This window comes from Cibotium barometz, chromosome 20, assembly GCF_041138505.1.
Source record: "Cibotium barometz isolate CiBa-2024 chromosome 20, ASM4113850v1, whole genome shotgun sequence".
In the NCBI taxonomy this organism is placed as follows: Eukaryota; Viridiplantae; Streptophyta; class Polypodiopsida; order Cyatheales; family Cibotiaceae; genus Cibotium; species Cibotium barometz.
In genome coordinates this window covers 20000452-20022454 of record NC_141065.1, presented here as the reverse complement: position 1 = coordinate 20022454, position 22003 = coordinate 20000452, and the positions used below count along the sequence as shown (strand labels likewise).

Genomic DNA, 22003 nt, shown 5'->3' with positions numbered 1-22003 from the left:
ACATTGACAACTAATCTCTGTCTACAGAAGATGCAAAACATTTTCTGTTTTGGCTGGAGTATGAAAAGTTTTTCCATACGTGACCATACGCGACCATACGCATACGGGTATGGAAGTATGGAATATTTTTCATACGAGTATGAAAAAAACTATGTCTACGCCTTTTATGGGACAGAGAATGGGTGGATTCAGAGGAGGTGGCTGAGCAGATTGCAGCCTTGTTGGTAGAGTCTAGCACGCTTTGCCAAGGTTTTGCAAGGGAGAGCCGTTTGCAGAGGCAGCAACTGGAAAAGGCACTTAGGAGGAGCCTCGGCTCTATCCAAAGTTGAGCCCACAGCCTCCCGGGCTGCGGGAGTAAGAGCTAAGTGCCAAAGTTGCCTTGGCGGCAATGGAGGACAGCCGCTCAGAGTTCTATTACCACTCCCTTGCTTCATTCTGGGCCCGCAAGGGTGACAGGATGAATAAGGAGTTTTTTCAGACGCATAGCCAACGGAGGTCTGGAGAGAGGGTTTAAGCTTTGAGAGACAGTTCAAGGGTGGTCAGGACAGGGCCGGAGGAAGTTATGGGGATGGCTACAGAGTACCATGTTGCGCTCTTCAGGGCAGTGGAGTATACATCTGAGGTGGAGACAGCCAGGCAGAGATTTTGAGAGTGCACTGGCCGCGTGGTCACGGCAAAGATGGGGAGAGGCTTGATGGCACCATTTACAGAGACTGAGCTGCTAGATGCATTTACAAAGCAGGAGGGGTAGACATGCCCGGGGAGGACGGCTTATCCATAGCTTTTTTCATCATGGATTGGGAGTGGCTGAAAAGGCCACTGCTCCTTGCCTTTCCACGGATGTTTTCCTCGTTCAGTATGCCAGAGAGTTTGGCAGCAGGGTTGATTTGCCTCCTCCTGAAAGGGGGGGACAGACAAGAGCTTCGGCAATGGCGACCTATATTTTGTTGCCAACAGCCTATAATGCGTTGGTGGCAAAGATGATTAGCAGTCGGGTGAGGCCTCTGTTGCCAGATATTGTGCATGATACTCATACAGGATTTGTTCAGAATCGCATCATTCTGGACATCTTTACGTTCTTTGAGGCGGCAGAGTGGGCGGGCACAGCAAAGTAGACAGAGCTTGGCGATTCTGTTATTGGACTTTGAGAAGGCCTATGATAGAGTTGATTGGGCCTTCTTGGAGGGCACTCTGGAGCGGATGGGCTTCCTCTTGGAGTGGATCACGGGCGTGTCTGCACTATATAGCTCTGCTGGTAGCAGGGTGCTTATAGGAGGACAGATGGGGGAGGCCTTTTATCTTGAGCGGTCGGTACGGCAGGGATGCTCGCTGGCCCCCTATCTCTTCTTGTTTTTCGCAGAGGCTATGGCTGGCTACTTGAGGGACGCAGCCACAGGATTGCACGGATTGCGCTTGCCGATTAGGTCTGGCCAGGCTCTTCTTGATGCAGAGTATGCAGACGACACAGCCCTCTACATTGAGGATGATGAGGAGAGCATGGAGAGTTTTCGAGTTGCTCTTGACACCTTTTGCCTCGCGGTAAGTGCCAGGATCAACTGGAATAAGTCTATGGGCTTTTTGACAGATCCTAAATCTACCTGCGCCTGGGGCCAGACTTTAGGTTTCACCTGGGTGGAGAGGGGACAGACTGCTCGGTATCTACGTTTTAGTTTTGCTGGCTTCCATCAGGAGGAAGCTGGTCTTTTGGAGTGCAGCTCGATTATCATTAGCCGGGAGGGCATTGGTACTGAACCAGGTTCTATTGGCGACAGCTTGGTTTGTTGCCTCTTGCTGGTCTCTCTCTAGATCTTGCATTGCTCAGCTCCGGTGGTTGATCCGCAATTTCTTATGGGCAGGATTAGATGGCTCTCAGGACATGAGCGCGAGGGTGGCCTGGCACACTATCATTCAGCCACGATCTGCGGGCGGGTTGGGAATCCTCGATCCAGAGTTGCAGAGCATTGCCCTTTTGGGAAAATTGTTTGAGAGGCCTGACTCCAGGGTTGCACACCTGGAAGGTGTTATTACAGGAGGGAGTCCAACAGTGTACTCCACGGAGGGGAAGAGCTTGGAGACCTTCTCTACAATATATCTTCACAGAGGTGCCAGCCTGCTCATCAAGGTCGCCTTTCCTCCGCAGTCTAGTAGGCGTGTGGAGATTCTATGGGGATGCCTGATCCAACGGGCTCCGGAGCTGCAGGAGGAGATAGACAGACAGCCCCTTGTGTGGAGCACGTCAGAGATGGTAGTGGTCACATGCTTGGGGAGCGCACTCATGTGGACTGGGCTAGCTGGGATAGAGAGGTTGCGTGCTCAGTCCATTCTTGGAAAGATATTTACAGAGGGTTGGATGATACGACTTTATCGGCACGTGTGGGGTCTGGCAGAGGCAGTGCGGAGGAGGGGGTTTGATTTAGCCATCCCCCCTGCTTGGCTTGGTCGGCAGGGGCGGGCACTACCTGGGAGCGAGGACTCTTGTTGGCAGGGACAATTTTCCTGACTGGGTGTCCCTCTACTTGTTCAGAGGGGCAGAGGGTTGTTTGCGGCTGTTCTACAGTGTGGTGGAGGGTGGCAGGCTTCAGAGGGTCGCTGCCCCAGAGTCGGAGGCGGTAGAGTTGCACTCATAGCACAGGATTCAGGTCGTTGCCCTTAAGGGCAAGGTTTGGCATCTGGACCCTGACCCTTCAGGGGAGGAGGGACAGTGGAGGCTATGGTTGTGGGAGGGACGAGCCTGGGATGAACTGGCTTGGGATCCTGGGGAGTGGGAGTGGCCACCTTTTCAGGCAGACAGAGCTTCAGTTCCTTTTTTCCAGTACACAGCCAGGATTGGACGCAGGTCTCTCCTCCGCTAGCAGGAGAGGGCTCCCTCGAGGGCACGACTGTGGAGTGATCAGGGAATTGGGGCCAATTTTTTGGCCAAATTCTGGCGGACTCTGTGGGACTCGTGGAGGCCTCAGTGGATTACATATTTTATGTGGATGGTGGCACACGGAAGCTTACCGGTAGGTACATGGCTGGTGCAGATGGGCGGATCAGGACTATGCATCAAATGCTCTTCACGGGCCGAAGAGTCTCCCCGGCATTGTATATAGGCCTGCCCGGCTTCTACACTGATTTGGAGAGGAGCACGCAGGATCTTGCGGCGGGTGGCCCCAGACCTGGGTTTTTTGACTCGGGGGGCTTTCTGCTGGCTTCTTCCGAGGAGGGGGCGACACTTGTTGTTTGAGGCTCATCCAGAGGACATGGGACTTGTGAGATCAGCGGCCTTGAGAGCTTGCCATTTGCTATGGGGCAGGATCCTGCGAGTTCTCGGGATGAGATTTTCAGTATCATTGGGAGCATGGTGGGCTGCCACATTTGGAAGGCCAGGTGTTCTCAGATGTTTGGCGCCAAGCCTGCCCCCACCATACAAGTTTTGGTAAAGTGCTGGGGGGACTTGATTCATGCTCTTCGTGGGGAGTGGGACCAGATCCAGGGACCGTCCAGGGCCTGTGAGGAGCGGTGAAAGCGGTTCCTACGGACGTGGAGGAGATCTGACATTTTCTTTCAGTGGCCGGATGGCAGGCCTCGATGGGCCTACTCCCCTCCTGCTTGGCTGCTGTCTCCCATCCGGACTTCTATGCCTTGATAGGCCTTGTACATAGCTTTTTCTCCGTTTTGTCACGCTGAGTAAGCATTGTATTGGTTTTGTGCACATCTTGTGCTGTTGTATGGTCTTTTGGAATATAATCAGAACTGATTTTTCTTGAAAAAAAAAAAGCATCTGTCCCATAGAGAACAGTTGCTGCCATTGTAAATGACCACCTGCACTATGTTTTGTGGGCCTATCTCAATGACAGCTTCCTATAGTCTCCATATCAACTCTCCTATCACCACTGTCCTAGCCTCTAGGCACAGATGCATCAATAGCACACAAAAAAGAAACCAAGAAAACATGGTTTACACACATAAATTACACGCATTACACAACCTTGTTTCACTTTATTTAATTTTAGCCATGTCATATGTTTAACCTCTGCAAGTATAAACAAGTAACCTTATATTTGAAAAATGAAGATTCTTGCCTCAGAAATTGGTTTTCGCCCTGTTTGTGGTCTGAATAACTCCTGGCCAGTTGATAAGTCCACAGGCTTTGAGCTACTTTCCTGAATCTTCTGTATCTTTTTCTTTTTCTCTGTCAACCTTGCAGCATACTGCATAAGTCTTTCAAACACATTCCCTTCATGATACCTCCCATGCTCATCAATCATCCCTGAACCTTTGTGGTATCTATTGATTATGGGACGAAATGTGACTCTGCAAATTCGGATCAACTTGGCTTTAACGGGAAAACATCGTACGTCATTGCATAGTAGAAGTTTAGCCCCTTCAACCCATCCTCATGATTGTGCCTGTGTCTGCGTATGTTTTTTAAAAGAAAGCAGAGAGGAAAGAAGATAGAGAGAAAACATTTAAATTGAAAAGCAAAGGCTTACCCTTCCGGGTACCACTGACCGTACTCTGCTTGACGTCTCCTACGGTTTTCGGCATCCCAGAACAACTGATCAAACCGACTATGCCTAAGGTCTTCTTCATCTGGAGGCTGTTGATTTACCCGTGGTCTAAAGGTACATTCCATAAATTTTGATTCCCAAACCTGATCAAACCAGTTGCTGGTAATGTTCATAATGTAGAAGGAAACCCTAAAACATCTGCACATTTTGGATAGGCTTATCACCTCTTGCCGTAATCCTTGCAAGTCATGCCGTGGTTTCTCATTCAAAAGCCTATCCCAAACCGGTCCATCCTCACGTTTGATTTGATTTGCCAATTTGCTACACATTTCCAAAAAACACAGTACGGAGAATACAAACCAAAGATTAGGAGCATTGCCATGCCAAACAAGGGAACTGGATCCTATTGCCTCTATTGAGGCTTTCACCCCTTTATTACTTGTTGAAACATTCACTTTGTGTTTGTGGGCCCTCGCCCAAGTGGCTGGGATACCTACCTAATCTTGGGCTTCAAAGTTAGTAGTCTCAGTTCTTTATCTTCATCTTCTTGCAGCTTTTTTTGAATAAGTCTTTGCCTTTCCTCTTCTTTGTTAAGTCCCTCTCGATAAAGCAATTCTCCATAGTTCCGAAATTGCTTGGCTGCTCTGCCCCTCAACCGCATGATTCTCCTGGTTTTCTGGAAGACACCAATAGTTTTTTTCTTGCCATATTTCAATATGGATTTGACAGCAATTAGAAAATGTAAATGTTTACTAGAAAAGATTTTCTTAAAAATCAAATTTCTTTTGCACTTTTGGTGGCCACATACTCTACCAAAGAGTTGATACATATCAGCACTTCATGGCTTTTCATTCTTAAATTCACACATAGTAAAGTGGACAGGCATGCAGTCCTGGAAACCAGTACTGACAGAACCACACTTTCCCTCAACCACCTGGACAGTTAGGTAGGGTTCAAACAGCAGGATGCATGTATTTTTTGTGTCAGATATGCACATAGAACCATGTGCGTTTTGCATGCAAGAGAGATGAAGAAGAGAGAAAGAGAGAGAGAACTAGTCTAGTGCTCTGATACCAAAGTAGCATGGGCGGAAACTCTGTGTCTCTTCTTTCAGCCCTAAGCAACTGAATAGGAACCTTGATGCAAATCACCCACAAAGACACAAAGAGAGAGAGAGAGAGAGAGAAAGAAAGAAAGATATATTAAGCGTCTACTAAAGACCCAATGGGCCTATGAGACCAAAGTGATACAATAATGTCCATGGCATATCTCATCATGGAATGGAAAATAAAACAGTTGGGTTTTATGCTGTGTATGCACCCAGGGGAGTGCTAGTGATCATCAGTAGGTTACTGGGACACTTTTTACTTCAGTTAGTGGAGGTTTTTTCCCCCAATTTAGCTTAGTTTCACTTATAGAGGTTTATAAGTGGTTTGGTCCACCTAGCACAGTTTATGGCCGGACCATGTGAACACACTTTAGGTCACATCTTTTATATGTGGCTATTGTACTCCTTTTTTATCATTATCAATATATGAGCAAACGTGTTCCTCTCTCTCTCTCTCTCACACCTCCTGTTGATGTGCCTTCCAAAACCCTAAAACTTGTTGGGGTAAAGGCGTTATGCCCACCCTTATAGTGTGTACAATCCCATAAGTTATAGTACATAGTACACTTAGTACTTTTAATGTACTAAGTGCACTATGTGTACTAGTGCAATATACATGTGTGATAGGGGAGTCACACACTCATGCTTTTCATGAGTTGACTTATCCCCACAACTCTCTCTCTCTCTCTCTCCCTTGCTTCTCTGTGTATGTCTCCCACATAACTCTAAACCCTAATTCTGGTTTTCTCCCCATCAACTGGTATCAGAGCCGGTGCCCTTCGAATCTCTGTGCAAGCAGGCTTGCTCGTGTGAATGTGGTGAGGCGGCGGGCGCCTACATCAACTGGTCGCAAGGACACGACAGGAGCACCACACAGGCTGCGCCCAACAGGAGAAGAACCAGCAGGTAGTCTACGCTGCCCAACAGTCGCAGCAGCCAAAGCAGGTTGCGCTCATAAGCGAGCGAAGAAGATAGGCGGGCTGCAAAGCGCATTAGCGTCGAGCGTGGAGGCGAGCGAGTAGCGAAGGCTGCTGGTTAGTCGTCGGCTGGTACACGTAGGCGAATATAAGCGAAGGTCGCTGGGCATTAAGCTTGTGAAGCGTGGAGTTCCAGCGCACGCACTTGGCGCCAGGCGCTCAGCAGCAAGCGAACCAGGCAAACACGAGGCGGCCGTTAAGCGTCGGCGACAGCTATGCGAATCGCTTGAGCAGTGCGAACAGCGTGTAGCGTGGCTGAAACAACGAGCGAAGAATCGTTGGGCGGAGCCCGTCTTGCAGCTTGGCACTAGGCATAGATGCGCTAGGCGAAAGCAACACAGGCAAAGGCTACAACGTCGGGAGGCGCACAATCATCAGCTCCACGTCAGGCAACACACCTACGTGGTGGTGGTCAGACTCAGTCACAAGGCGTCAACAGGCAGGCGCATAAGCCTCTGACTCGGTTGTCAAAGAAGCCACAGCCTTCTGCACAAGGCTTGGCAAGACTCTCTTGTGTCCACCTGCACAGAAGCCTGTAAGCAGCAGCATCAACAGCAAAATCGACGCTCTCCTTTCCTGCAAGAAAAATCAGAAATTTCAGAGGTATTTTTGCCTCTAATTTTTTGCGAATTTCTTATCAATTTAATCAATTGAGCAGGTACAGGTGCCCAATTGCTCAAAAATTGGCAAAATTGGGTGACATTGGTCACAATCAGGATCAATTTGCAGGAAATTGGTCACAATCAGGATAAATTTGCAGGAAATTGGTCAAATCAGGATCAATTTGCAGGAAATTGGATGTCGAAATTTGGGGCTTTTGATGTAATTGTGCAATTAAGCACTCATACATGCTGTATGATGTGAGAAATCGCACATTTGGGCAAAATTGCAGCAAATTGCAGTGCAAATCAAGGGGCTTTTGTGCCGATTGAGTTGATTTGCATGCAGGCAATCGCATTTGATGCTGTGGTTAATGTGCTGATGCCTTACAAGCACTCAATGTGCCTGTAAATCAAGGGGCTTTCATGTATTTGATGTATATGTGGCCAGGGGGAAGCATCGTGAACACTCTGGATGCCTTCATGTGCGCCAATGTACCATGCATGATCAGAAATTGATCTCAAATCAAGGGGCTTTTCAAGTTCGTATGCTTGTTGAGCTTGGCAAAGCAACAGGCAAGCCATTTATGCCTTGAATCCTCAAAAATCAGCTTGCAGTCAAGGGGCTTTTGCCCAATTTCTGTTCGGGACTGTTTTATGCAGTGTACAGGACTGTAAAAGTCTGATTTTCACTCATTTGGACAGCCAGGAGAGCATTTATTGCTATTGTACCTGCTGGTACAGATTTGGCACAGCTTTGTGCATGTTTTGGCATGGCTGTACACTGTTTTGAGTGACCAAAAGATTCAATTTCAGCTGCTGAAATTTGCAGGTACAGGTTTGGTACATCATTGGTGAGCACTTGGTACTGCTGTACAGTACTTTGGAAGGGCAAAAGAGCACATTTAAGGTGCTGTCCAAAATCTGCAGCAACCAGATTTTGGTGTTTTCATCACATAAAGTGGGAGAAAAGTTGCATTCTTGCTTCCGCAGTGGGAGATAAAGCTTGGGAGAACATTTGTGAGCACTTTGTGTGCTTTGAGTGCAGTGTTTGCACATCTTGGGTGCAGTGTTTGCACATTTGCAGGGAGTCAGGCATTAAAGGTTGCATTTTGCTATGGCAACCACAGGTGAGAGCTCTTCATTGCTTCACATCAAGAAGCTTGAAGGCTCGCATAATTATGATATTTGGCAAACCCAGTGCTATAATGTGTTGCTTCAGAAAAAGCAACATAAGCCTATCAAAGAAAGGGGTGTGATGCCCGCTTCTCTTACGGTTGAAGAGTGGGAAGATATGGATGAGCTGGCAAGATCTACTATCATGTTGTCTGTGTCAGACTCATTACTTTTCAGCATTCGTGAAGAGAAGACAGCTTGGGGAATGTGGCAGAGATTGCAGGACTTGTATGCCCAACAAAGTGCCTCAAGCAAAGTGTATTGGTTGAAGAAACTCATAGGTCTTCAGATGAAGGAAGGGGCTTCTATGACAGCCCATCTAAATGAGTTTAATGGTATTGTCAGCCAGGTTATCAATCAAAAGTTGGCAATGGACGATGAGTTCAAAGCCACTTTTTTGTTATGCACTTTGCCAGAGAGTTGGGACACATTTAGGACAGCCACTAGCAATTCGAATGCTATGCTGTCATATGCAGATGTTGAGGGTGCTCTTCTTCAAGAAGAGATGAACAGGAAAAACAACTCTGTTGGAAAGTCCAATGCAATGAATGCACGTGGGAGATCCCAGCAAAGGGGGAAAAGCCAAGAAAGGGGAAGGAGCAAGTCTCGCTCCAAAAAGGATTTGGAATGCCATTATTGTGGCAAGAAGGGACACATTAAAAAACAATGCTACAAATGGAAAAATGATCAAAAAGAAAAGGGAAAAGGCAAAGACAAAGAGAAAGACGAAGCCAAAGATGTAAAGCCGAAGGGCAAAAGTGGAGTCAAGATTGAAGAAATCAATGTGTCACATGCAGGTGGCAGTGAGGATGAGGTCCTCTTTACGTCTTCACTTGATGCCCATTCACTTCTTACAGGTGGTCATGGTATGCACTCATGGATCATTGATTCAGGTGCCTCCTTTCATGTCACAGGTTGCAGAGACTTGTTTGTCAGGTATACTGCTGGCAATGAAGGAGTGGTTTATTTGGGTAATAACCATGCATGCAAAATTCTTGGCAGAGGTGATGTGAGGCTTGTATTTTCAGATGGCTCACAGCTTATGCTCCATGATGTCAGGCATGTGCCTGAGATCAAGAAGAATCTGCTTTCTACTGGACAGCTTGATGATGCTGATTATGTTACCACATTTGGTAGTGGAAAGTGGAAGATTAGTAAGGGCTCACTGGTTGTTGCCAGAGGCTCTAAGGTGGACACTCTTTATTTCATGCATGCAGGTGTTTGTCACCATGCTAATATAAATGCAACCGAGCTGCCGGAAATCTCTATGTGGCATAGCCGGTTGGGACATATGAGTGTCAAGGGAATGGAGCAATTGTCTCGTTTGGGTTACTTGCCTTCTCTAAAGTTTTCAAGTTTTCAGTTTTGTGAGCATTGTATATATGGTAGGCAACTACAGTGCCCCCACAAGAAAGCTCTTGGACAGAAAGATGCTCAGTTAGAGCTTGTGCATACAGATGTATGTGAGATGCCTCAGCTTTCTTTGGGAGGGGCAAAATACTTTGTGTCTTTTATAGATGATGCCACACGCAAGGTGTGGGTCTATCCTCTTCGTTTGAAGAGTGATACATTCTCAGTGTTTGAGAAGTTTGTTGCTCTTGTTGAGAATCAAACTGGCAAAACACTGAAAGCTCTACGTTCCGACAATGGTGGAGAGTATATGTCCAAACAGTTTCAGGACTTTTGTGATGCTAAAGGCATCAAGAGGGAGCTCTCTACTCCTTATGATCCTCCACAAAACGGGACAGCAGAGAGGATGAACAGGACCATTCAGGAGAAGGTCCATTCTATGTTGTCACATGCTGCATTACCTCATGGTTTTTGGGCTGAAGCTGTTATGACAGCCGTTCACCTTATAAACAGGTCACCTAACACGAGGCTTGGTGGGAAAGTGCCAGAAGAAGTATGGACTGGGAAGCCTCCGTCATACAAGCACTTGAGAGTGTTTGGTTGCGTTGCGTACGTGCACATACGCAGGGAAATGCGCACCAAACTTGATCCTAAGTCTCACAAATGCATATTCCTAGGATATGGTGACAGAGGTGAAATGGGGTATAGACTTTGGGATCCCATGAATAGAAAGATCATACGCAGCAATGATGTCATTTTTGATGAAACATGCATGTATAAGGAGCCTGCAAGGCAACAGGAGCCTGGCAGAGTCATCTTTGATGATGATGGACATCATGGACAACAACAAAGGGCTGTAAATCAGCCATTACAGCAGGAAAACCAGCCCTTAAATGGTGCTGAAAATGGTCCAAATGGACAGCCAGATATGGCAGAAGATATCCCTATGGATATACCACAGTTAGAGGAGATACCGGGCATGATTTTTCAGCCTTATGGCATGGAACAGGAGCCACCAATGGGTGATATGCAGGCTGGACGGCAACCTGCAAATGATGGTCATTGGGTACGGAGGTCCACTAGACCCTCCAGAGCCCCTGACAGGTTTGTTCCAGGGGTTGACTATTTGATGCTTACTGACTGTGGGGAGCCCTCATGTTATAAGGAGGCTTTACAGAGGGCAGACAAAGCTCTATGGGAGCGTGCCATGAAGTCAGAGATGGATTCTCTGCATAAAAATGAAACTTGGAAGTTGGTGCCTTTGCCTGCAAACAAGAAGGTTTTGCCATGCAAGTGGGTATACAGGCTCAAAGTTGCATCAGATGCAAAGCCAAGATACAAAGCCAGGTTAGTGGCTAAGGGCTTTAAGCAGGAATATGGTGTGGACTTTGATGAGATCTTCTCTCCAGTGGTCAAAATGACCACACTTAGAGCTGTGTTGGCTTTGGTTGCGCATGATGATCTGGACTTGATTCAGATGGATGTGAAGACTGCTTTTCTTCACGGTGATCTCCATGAGGAGATATATATGCAGCAGCCAGAGGGTTATGCAGTAAGTGGAAAGGAGAAGCTTGTATGCAAGCTGAAAAAGAGTCTTTATGGGCTCAAACAGGCACCAAGGGAATGGTATCATAAATTTGATACATTCATGAAATCTCAGAAATTCAGGAGAAGTGACATAGATCACTGCTTGTACACCAAGAAAGCTTTGGATGGCAGTCTATTGATCCTCATCTTGTATGTTGATGATATGTTGATTGCCGGGAAATCTCGTAAAGAGATGGATGCCTTAAAGCAGAGGCTGCATCAAACCTTTGATATGAAGGATTTGGGTGATGCAAATCACATCTTGGGTATGCGGATACTTCGGGACAGAAATCCGCATGTGTTGTATTTGTCTCAGAAGGAATACATTGGCAAAGTCTTGCAGAGGTTCAATATGGACGGGGGGAAGAAGACTAGTACTCCTTTGCCTCCATATGTGAAACTCAGTGCTATGGACAGCCCACAGTCAGATAGAGACAGGGCTGATATGGCCAAGATTCCGTATGCTTCAGCTTGTGGCAGTCTCATGTATGCCATGGTTGCTACTAGGCCGGACATTGCATTTGCAGTGGGAGTGGTTTCTAGATACATGGCCAACCCTGGCAAGAAGCATTGGGAAGCAGTGAAAGGTGTCATGAGATACCTGAAGGGCACACAAGATTTGTGCATTTGCTTTGGCAAACAGGATGCATTAGTGCATGGTTACACGGATTCGGATTATGCCGGTCATCCAGATAACCGGAAGTCTACTACCGGTTATGTATTTACATTCACAAGAGGTGCTGTGTCATGGATATCCAGGATGCAGAAGTGCACTGCCTTATCTACTACAGAGGCCGAGTATATTGCAGCCACAGAGGCTTGCAAGGAGGCATTATGGCTATCTCGGTTAGTGGTTGATTTGGGCTATACAGGGGATATTCCATTGTTGCATTGTGATAGTCAGAGTGCCATCCAGTTGGCAAAGAACCCTGTCTTTCATGCAAAGACGAAGCATGTGGATGTGAAGTATCACTTCATCAGAGAGGTGATAGAGAACAAGCAAATTCAGCTTGTTAAGATTCATACGGATGACAACCCGGCTGATCTGTTGACGAAGAGTTTGCCTCCGGAGCGGTTTGCTCATTGCAGACACTTGATGGGCATTGGATGAGGCCATTTTCAGCCTTGATATGGCCTTGTATATTATCATGTACATGCTGATTTTTTCTTTTCCTTTACTTAAGGGCACTTTGCCTTTAAGTGGGAGGTTGTTGGGGTAAAGGCGTTATGCCCACCCTTATAGTGTGTACAATCCCATAAGTTATAGTACATAGTACACTTAGTACTTTTAATGTACTAAGTGCACTATGTGTACTAGTGCAATATACATGTGTGATAGGGGAGTCACACACTCATGCTTTTCATGAGTTGACTTATCCCCACAACTCTCTCTCTCTCTCTCTCCCTTGCTTCTCTGTGTATGTCTCCCACATAACTCTAAACCCTAATTCTGGTTTTCTCCCCATCAACCCTAACAACCATTTCCCACATTTTGGTATCAGAGCAGGTTCACCTGCCCTATCCGTACAGGCCCTCGCCATCGGCTGTCCGTACAGCTCGCCATCAGCTGCCCGTACAAGCCCTCGCCATCAGCTGCAGCCACTCCAGCCCACGTACAGTTCTGCACAGACAGCCGTACAGTCCGTACAGGCCTGCTATCTGTCCCTACAGGCGCCGGCTGTTCCGTACAGCTATTCCGTACAGCACCTGCTACGTACAGCAGACAGCAGACGACCAGTCTGCTCCGTACAGCAGACAGCAGACGACCAGCACCTGCTGCGTATACCTACAGCAATACAGTCGCCGCTTCTCCTCCGTACACTGCTCCGGACAACTGTTCCGTACAGCCTACAACCGACCAATACCTGCAAAATCACATGGGTAAAATTTAAAGCATTACATGTTTTGAAATTTGGGCTTTTTCTCTGTGAAAGTTTTTCTGGCAGATGCAGGAAGGTTTTCTTGCAAAGAAACCTCTACAGGCTTTTGCAAGGCTTTGGGTGCAGAAATTTTGGGCATTTTGGCACTGTGTGAGCCACTTTTGTTGCTCTACTCAGTCAGTGGTGCATTGTTTTGCACATTCAGAGGATTGAGAGTGCAAGCATATTTGGGTCAGTTGTACTCAGTGGAGTACAATTGCTTTCAGGGTTGTTGCTTTTGGGTTTTTTGATACACAGGTACAACATTGTGCACTGGCATAATGGCAAATCAACAGCAGAGTGATGTGTTCACGTACTTGTCTAAGGAAGACAACCTGGATGGCATGAATTACTCCTTGTGGAGTTTCATGCTGAGAAATGTGCTCGTCGCAAAAGGTCTTTGGGATTTTGTTAGTGGTGATGAACCACGTCCAAGTCCATTGGCTCTAGAGACTCCTCCTCAAGGGGGTGCTCGTGGAAGAGGACAACAGGCATAGGCACCGGTTCAGCCACGGCCTGTTCAAAGAACAAATGCCCAGAAGACATGGGATGCCAAAGATGCACAAGCCTTATCACTTATTGCATTGTCAGTACAGAGGTCTATTATACCTCATATTCGTTCAGCTGGCTCTTCACGGAATGCATGGGTGACTTTGGAGCAAATGTATGCTGCTCGTAATGAGGCACGGATCTCATTTTTGAAAAGAGAGCTGGAAAACCAGAAGATGCATGAAGGAGATGATATGTCTAGCCACTTGAACAAGCTACAGGATTTGAGAGAGCAACTCATCAATGTGGATGAGATTATTCCTGAGACACAGCTTGTATCCACCATCTTAAACTCTTTGCCAAGATCCTACTTGGCTTTTCATACCTCTTTGAACCTTAGCATGAGGAATGCTATTGAGCCCCTAAAGTATCAGGAACTTGTTGCTCTCTTGTTACAGGAAGAGCAAATCAGGAAGAACATGAACATGAACACAAGTGCTGAACAAGCATTTGTGACAGGTCAAAAAGGGAAAGGCAAGTTTCAGCCAAAGAGTTCAAATCAGAATTCAGGTGATGGTGGTTCATCTTAGGATACCAAGAAAGGTGATGGACAGCCCAAGAAGAAAGGCAAATGCCATTATTGTAAGAAGCCACATCACAGAGTGTAGGAAGAGGATTGCCAAAGAGAAGGAGGAGTCTGGGATGTCTATAAACGATGCCTCTAAAGCTCCTCCGGAGACTGCTTCCTTTGTTGTAGATAGGGATTACTGTTTCTACACATGCAGTTATGATGCCTCTTGGTCTTCACAGGCACTCAGTGTGACTGAGCATGCATGTACTTGGTATTTTGATAGTGGTGCTTCAAAGCATATTACATCTCGCAGGGATTTGTTTTGTAATGTATGCCCTGCCCCTGTTGGCAAGTCCGTTCAGTGTGCCAATAATGCTTCATATCCAGTTCGTGGCATTGGGGAGATTCAGCTCACAGCCATTGATGGCTCTATTCTTCGCCTTACAGATGCCTTATATGTACTAGGGATAAAGAAGAATCTGTTGTCCATTTCTTCTTTAGCACAGTGTGGTATGCAAGTCAACTTTGATGATGACAAATGCATGGTCAGAGACAAAGCTAATGCCTTGACCTTGATGCTTACTGGTACATATGTCATGGACTCTATCAGTTGGATGCATTTCAGCCAGTGGATCAGTCTGCTTATCATGCATTCACTCTTACTCCAGCTATGGTTGATGCGAAGTTATGGCATGCTCGCATGGGGCATGTAAATTTTGGTAGTCTTATGCTTATGCAGCGACATAACATGTTGACAGACCTACCTCTTATGGAGAAGCCTCCAGATCACATATGTGAAGGATGTATTTTGGGAAAAATGCATCGGTTTTCCTTTCCACGTGATCAGGCTCTACGAGCAACTGCAAAGTTGCAGCTTATACATAGTGATCTTTGTGGTCCCATGCAGACGAAGTCATTAGGAGGTTGCTTCTATTTTGCTACATTTATTGATGACTTATCTCGTATATGCTGGGTCTATCCGTTGACACGGAAATCACAGGTATATGATGCATTTTTGGCCTTTGTAGCACTTGCTGAAACAGAGTCAGGATGCAAGGTTAAGATCCTCCGTTCTAACCGAGGGGAGGAATATGTGTCACACATGTTGAATTCCTTTCTTGAGAGTAGAGGCATCAAGCATCAGTATACTACTCCTTATACTCCACAGCAAAATGGGGTTGCAGAAAGGAAGAATCGGTCACTCATGGAGATGGCCAGATGTATGTTAAAGGCAAAGAAGCTACCACATGTCTTTTGGGTGGAAGCTGTTATGTGTGCTTGTCATATTTTGAATCGATGTCCCACAAAGGCATTGGTTTCCATTACTCCTTTTGAGGCTTGGCATGGCCACAAGCCTTCGGTATCACATTTTCGTACTTTTGGGTGTCTTGCATATGCACACATACCCAAAGAGTTGAGGAGGAAGTTGGATGATAAAGCCACAAAATATATTTTTGTTGGGTACAGCCGTGAGAGCAAGGGCTACCGGTTATATGACCCACTGTCCAAGAAGATATTCACTAGTCGGGATGTGATTTTTGATGAAAAATCAGAATTATCCATGGCTAGTTATGATGCAAATCAGGCTGAAAATGATGTGTTTGAAGACCTACTACCTATGGAGTTTCATTCCACAGTTGGTGATCCAACCCATGAGGGTGACAGCCAGCTAATCATGAAGATGGTGCAGAAATTCAGCAGGATATTGAGCCAGAAGTTGAGCCAAATATGGGGCAACAGGCTCCACAGGTCAGACATATACCTAGATGGTATTTGAGGACATTACAGGACAGCCATCTAGATACTCCTCTTGATGGCCGTACTCGTAGGGAGACACGGACCAATGAGCATGCACACATCATGGATTTAAATATGGTTATGGCAGCTAGTTTACAGGATGATGATAAGCCTGATTCATTTGTGGATGCACGAGACAATGTGCATTGGATGCAGGATGAACTTGATTCTATTAAAAAGAATCAAACATGGGATTTGGTTGATCTGCCCAAAGGCAAGAAAGCCATTGGTACTAAGTGGGTCTATAAGTTGAAAAGACATGCAGATGGATCCGTTGACACGTACAAAGCCCGTCTAGTTGCAAAGGGCTATGCACAGAAGAAGGGCATTGATTATGAGGAGACATTTGCTCCTACATCCCGTATGTCGACACTTAGAAGTGTCATTGCATTGGCTGCAAACATGGATCCTCCTACTTCCCGTTTGATCACCCATCCCAGTTGTGTTCCTGCACAAGCGCGCTTAACTGAGGTGTTCCACAAATTGGTGTAGCCATCCACACCCCAAAACCTTAAGGTGTTAGGTGACCTCCAATAATCCAATTTGTAGAAACCTCAACTTGCCAAGATTCAAACCCAGTCTCACCACGTGAGCTGGTTCTCTCTAGGAATGTGGATTGCATCTCCAACACCCCCCCTCAAGCCACACTTTGGTTGAGGTCTTAGCTTCCAACATCACAACCTGGGTTCTGATACCATGTTGGAAACATGGATCCTCCCACTTCCCGAGAGGTCACCCATCCCAGTTGTGTTCCTGCACAAGCGCGCTTAACTGAGGTGTTCCACAAATTGGTGTAGCCATCCAGACCCCAAAACCTTAAGGTGTTAGGTGACCTCCAGTAATCCAATTTGTAGAAACCTCAACTTGCCAAGATTCAAACCTAGTCTCACCACGTGAGCTGGTTCTCTCTAGGAGTGTGGATTGCATCTCCAACAATTCGTCATCATACCAACAGTTCTGGGGCATGGAACCGCAAGGTGGCTTGGCGGTAGACCGCCACGAGCAGATGAAAGAAGCTGTGGCGGATGTGTGGAGTATGGTAGTGAGTTGTGTTGTGAGGGTGGATAGGGGGACAATAGGTTCCACATCCTGGAGTTGGTGGTAGATGTGGTTGGAGTAAACAAGGTCAAGCTCATGATCAAAGAGGACCTGAGTGTAATGTGAGATGGGGGGGGGGGGGGGGGGGGTGGAGGGACGGGTGGTGTGCAGGTAAGAGTGAAAGAGAGAGAGGCATGGTCAGCTTCAAAAGGGGGTGGCGGAATGGAGAAGTCGGCGATAAGGTGTGCCAAAGCCGGAGATCCCATAAGGTAGTCCACAATGCTAGTACCTCCTGAGCGAGGGAAGGAGGTGAGGGCGTCGGAGGAGGGCCATCGGGACATCCCGTTATAGATAATGAGACCATGTGCAGCTCCCAGCTCTAAGAAATATCTCCCGTACACTGTGACATCCTCACGGTTCTGTGATGATCGCTGCAGCCCTGTGTCAGTGATGTCTAGCTCCTGTAGTCTGATAGGGTCATGGGACCTACTGACTTCCTATCCTGGCGTTGAAATCCCCAAGCATGAGGACTTCCCCCAATTGTGAGAACTCCATGATATCCTCATATAATGGTAAAAGTACGGTGACTGGCCATGCTGTGCGGCGTAAGGGGAGTGGCGTGGTGCAAAATAACACACAGCAATGTGGATGACTCTGTCACTGCTAAGCTGTAGCCGCACCCAAAGATATCGTGCATCCTCGTCCTTCCGGACGATGCTGAGAATCTATTGGAGATGGGATCTAAAAAGGACAGCTACCCCCCCCCCCCCCCCCCCCCCCCCCCCCCAGAGCCACATACTCCTCCTGATGTGCGGGTCTCGCCTCGAAAAGCTGACTCCCACTCATTCCCGGCTATGTATGGTAAGCCCCTCTCAGGGCTCTGATGAGTCTCTGTATAAAAAATGACATCCCTGCCTGTGAGAATCTCGCTCAAGCCTCCTGGATTCGACCACAGCATGCCATTGCAGTTCCATACTGCCAACCCTAGGTGTTTGGTCTCATAGACCCCGCATCTCTATTTGGGACGGCGCTCAGTGATAATGACTCTACCATCTCTGTAGATAGCCCACTTGCCTGCTCTGCGGGCCTCATGAACAGTCACCATCGCCTCACGCCGGTGTGCCACCTGTGCTGGAGCGAGATCATCTCCCACGTACACCTGTGTGCCCTTGAGGGCAGCCCGCCTGTCTAAGAAGGCCTATCTGCTGGTGGCATCAAGGAATCTAATGATGAGGGGTCGCTCTCGTGTCATATCCTTTCCTGCCCTCCATGTATCTGCAAAGGGGGGGGCGGTCCCGTCCACTCCTAGCATTTGGCAAAGTGTCATGGCATCCTCCTTTGGGGAAGCCCCCGCCTATAGCCCCCGTACTCGCACATGGAGGGTCCTATCCTTCCTAGGTTTCTCCTCTTCGAGAGTCTCATGTATGATGCTCTGCGGGGGTTTGTGCTTCTTCACCACCTCCACCCAATCTTTCTTAGTGGTCTGCAATTCTTGCCGCAACTTATCACTTGCAGCTTTCAACTGCTCCAAGTCAGTCCTTAAACCCTCGTGAATATTCAGTTCCCCTTCCTCCATTGTATGGTCCTTGACCGTAGCCTTTGGGGCTTCCATTTCTGCCCGGTGTTCCCCTATCATTGGGGCAGCTTCTGGCATTCCTGTTTGTTGCAGCTGGGTCTCTTTCAACATCTGAATCACCTCTTCCTGGTGGTTCACTTGGGCTATCAGTTCTTCAATCCTATTGTTCTTTCCCTGTATCTCCTTGCGGAGACCTTCCAACTGTTTTTCATGTTGGTTCAGAACCCTGTCCAGCACCTTCTTTTGTTCGCCCAGTAATTTCTTGGTGTTGTCCTCCACTGTCTTGATGTATGCCTCTAGCTCCTGTAGGTTCATTGTGCTATGGCTGGTGGGAAAAGGGAAGGTGGACACGCAGTGTGCGAGCACAGAGCAGCGCGCAGATCAAGGGAGGTGGAGGGGAAGCAGCAAGGGTGCAGCGTGGTGATCAAGGGCCACCAGCGCGCAGCGCGAACAGAGGGGGTGGGGGGGGGGGGCTTGCGCAGCTTCACGCCATGAGCAAGGCAGACACAGCGCGCACAGGTGCAAGGCAGTGCAGCGCACAGAGCAGCACGACTGTACGAACAGGCGCAGCACGACACAGGGCAGCACGGGCGATCAAGGGAGGCGGAGGGGAAGCAGCAGGGGTGCAGCGCGGCAAACAGCCACCAGCGCGCAATGCGGAGAGAGAGAGAGAGAGAGAGAGAGAGAGAGAGAGAGAGAGAGATTTTCAGTATATTATATAGTACATAAAGACTGTACAAGACTTCCCCACGATTGTCCCATACATTCGTATTAGCTATGTAAAGCTACAACCCTTGCAAGAGCTATGATCTAAAACAATAATGTGTATAGATGTAATTTTACATTTAGCGTCAGTCAAATGGGCTCCTCATGAATTTATTGGTCAATTGGGTTACTTTGCCGGATATAGTATATTTTATGCAAGCACAGGGGTGTTGGAAATTATTTCATCCCCAGATGGACTTTCCCATGCATATTCATGCTTGTATCTGGCTCCATATGAAGCCCTGCATTGGCATATCTTAGCAGAGATTATTCAGCATTTTTTCTACCATTTTTTGGTATTTTTTAGGCATTTTATAGCATTTTTTTGTTGTCGGCCTACTGCAGTTGGCCGACTAGCATACTGAGGTAGTATAAAAGGATTGGCTCCCTTTTCCCTCAAATCATCTCTCTTTTCAGCTTGTGCAGTGATAGGCAACATCTACGGGACCTCCCTCATGCTAACTGCATGGAAATCCTTGCTGTAAACTCCAAAGAAAAGAGCTGACCCAATAGGTTGACAGACCGCATTGTAGAGTCCCGTGCATATAGGTCTGTCAGCTTTCTCCAAACAGAAGCAGCACAATCCAATGTTTGCACGGCGGGGGAGACCTTTGGTGAGATGGCTCGAACAAGTACAGAGTGAGCTTTTGAGTCTTGATTCTCCCAAGCTGAAAGTTTGGTGAGAAAGGCATCCTCCTGGTCCTGAGTCCACTTCCTAGAGCTGGTAGGGCGTTCGGGCTTTCGTTCGTGGCCCTGAACAATCTCCTAGAGACCCTTGTGTGTGAACCAGACCTTCATCTGTAGCTTCCAGTGATCATAGTTTGTACCACTGAGCTTGTCCTCCTTGTTCGTGCAGGGGGGGACCCATGTCTGCCTCAAAGAAGCTATGTCTCAAACAACCTCTGTAGCTAAGCAATCCATGTGCTCTCTCAAGCACCTTTCCACAGGATCCAACTAGGGACTAATAGCCCCCTCTGAAGATGCAGGCTGGACAGCAGCAAAAGAAACGCAAAAACACACCACCGGGAACCTCCTACCGGAAGAGGGAGGGGATCTTGGAGGGAGAGGAGCTGATGTGCCACTTGTCTGATGCACTCACTGAATCTGCATTTAGACCTCCTCCACTTGCCTCTATAGAAGAAAACGCAGCCTGGGGGGTGGCCGACAGCAGTTGGAGAGGTTGTAGAGCAGAAAACGCAGCTAAGAAAGGAGAAACGCAGCCACTGTTTGAAGGATCTACAGCCTAGAGAATCTAGGGAAGCGAAAAACGGAGAGAAACAGATTGTGCAGCAGCCAGAGCCTAGGCAAATGATACCATGAAAGAATGTGCACAAGCGGAAGCAATGAACATGAGAGAGAGAAAGATTGCAGGCAAGAACTGAGCTTTATTAGCTTGCGGTTACAGAGTACAAGAGCCAGCAAACAGGGCAAGGAATAATATGATAGAATGAATAAAGGGAGCACCTCTTATATACTTGTGCATGAAGCAGTCGGCTGTAGGAAAACAGCTCCACGACAGCATAAATAGCAGGATGCAATATTTTAACACAGAGGAGGCATCTTCCACTATCTTGGAGCATGTTCCTACTTCGAACCTGGCAAATTCAGCTATCACTGATGATCAGTTTGTTCGAGTGGTTGCTTCAGTTTCTTCTTCTTTAGAGGAGGATTCTACTTTGATCCCGATACTTGTTGCAGATGCAGAGGAGGTACCACATTTTTCGGAGCCATCTATGGTTCCATCTCTTGAGGGCTTCTCTCTCCACATTGATCCTATTGTTTCGTCTTCGATATCTTCTCTATCTTCTCGTGGCTTCTTCCGGAGATCTTCTCGGTATTCAGATGTACCATATCTTCGCGAGCTTTGTGCCTTTTATGAGGAGGTTGTTCCTTCAGACTCTTTGGAGGATTTTTTGTAGCGTACCGGACCTGGTCCACCGATCTGGCGTTGAAGAGGAGGTGTTGGAAATTATTTCATCCCCAGATGGACTTTCCCATGCTTGTATCTGGCTCCATATGAAGCCCTGCATTGGCATATCTTAGCAGAGATTATTCAGCATTTTTTCTACCATTTTTTGGTATTTTTTAAGCATTTTATAGCATTTTTTTTACCTCAGTATGCTGGCCGACCAGCATACTGAGGTAGTATAAAAGGGCTGGCTCTCTTTTCCCTCAGATTCTCTCTCTTTTCAGCTTCTACAGTGATATGCAGCATCTACGGGACCTCCCTCATGCTGCTCCACATGATGTACTACCTTTTCTGGTGATATTCAGCAATGATCTTCTTTTCTCCTTTATGCTTGCTGTCCATATACAGTGTTGTACAGTTCTTGAAGCATTTCTTTGTGGGTATCACAGCATAGTATCCATTCTTTCAGGGGATTACTCCAGTGTGCTTATCATGGTCCGAAATGAATTACACCCAACTCTTGCATTCAATGATGCTGGACGCTGGTTGGTTGTACAATGTTTGTTACATGGGAAAATTTTTGAGTTTGTTACAGTCTATGCACACACATCGTTAGCCAAGTGGGCTGCCTTATGGGCTGAAATTAGAG

General features: G+C 47.2%; 1 protein-coding gene across 1 annotated transcript in view; it reads right to left on the bottom strand.

Annotated features, from left to right (window-relative positions):
• LOC147627644 (uncharacterized) overlaps positions 1-22003 on the bottom strand; it is a 55606-nt gene that overhangs the window by 15683 nt on the left and 17920 nt on the right. Inside the window, exons 7-10 of the mRNA XM_086814256.1 lie at positions 4991-5169; positions 4718-4814; positions 4476-4636; positions 4065-4296 (exon numbers count right to left, since the gene is read on the bottom strand). Of these exons, the coding sequence (XP_086670382.1) occupies positions 4065-4296; positions 4476-4636; positions 4718-4814; positions 4991-5169 (669 nt within the window). The remainder of the gene's footprint in view (positions 1-4064; positions 4297-4475; positions 4637-4717; positions 4815-4990; positions 5170-22003) is intronic.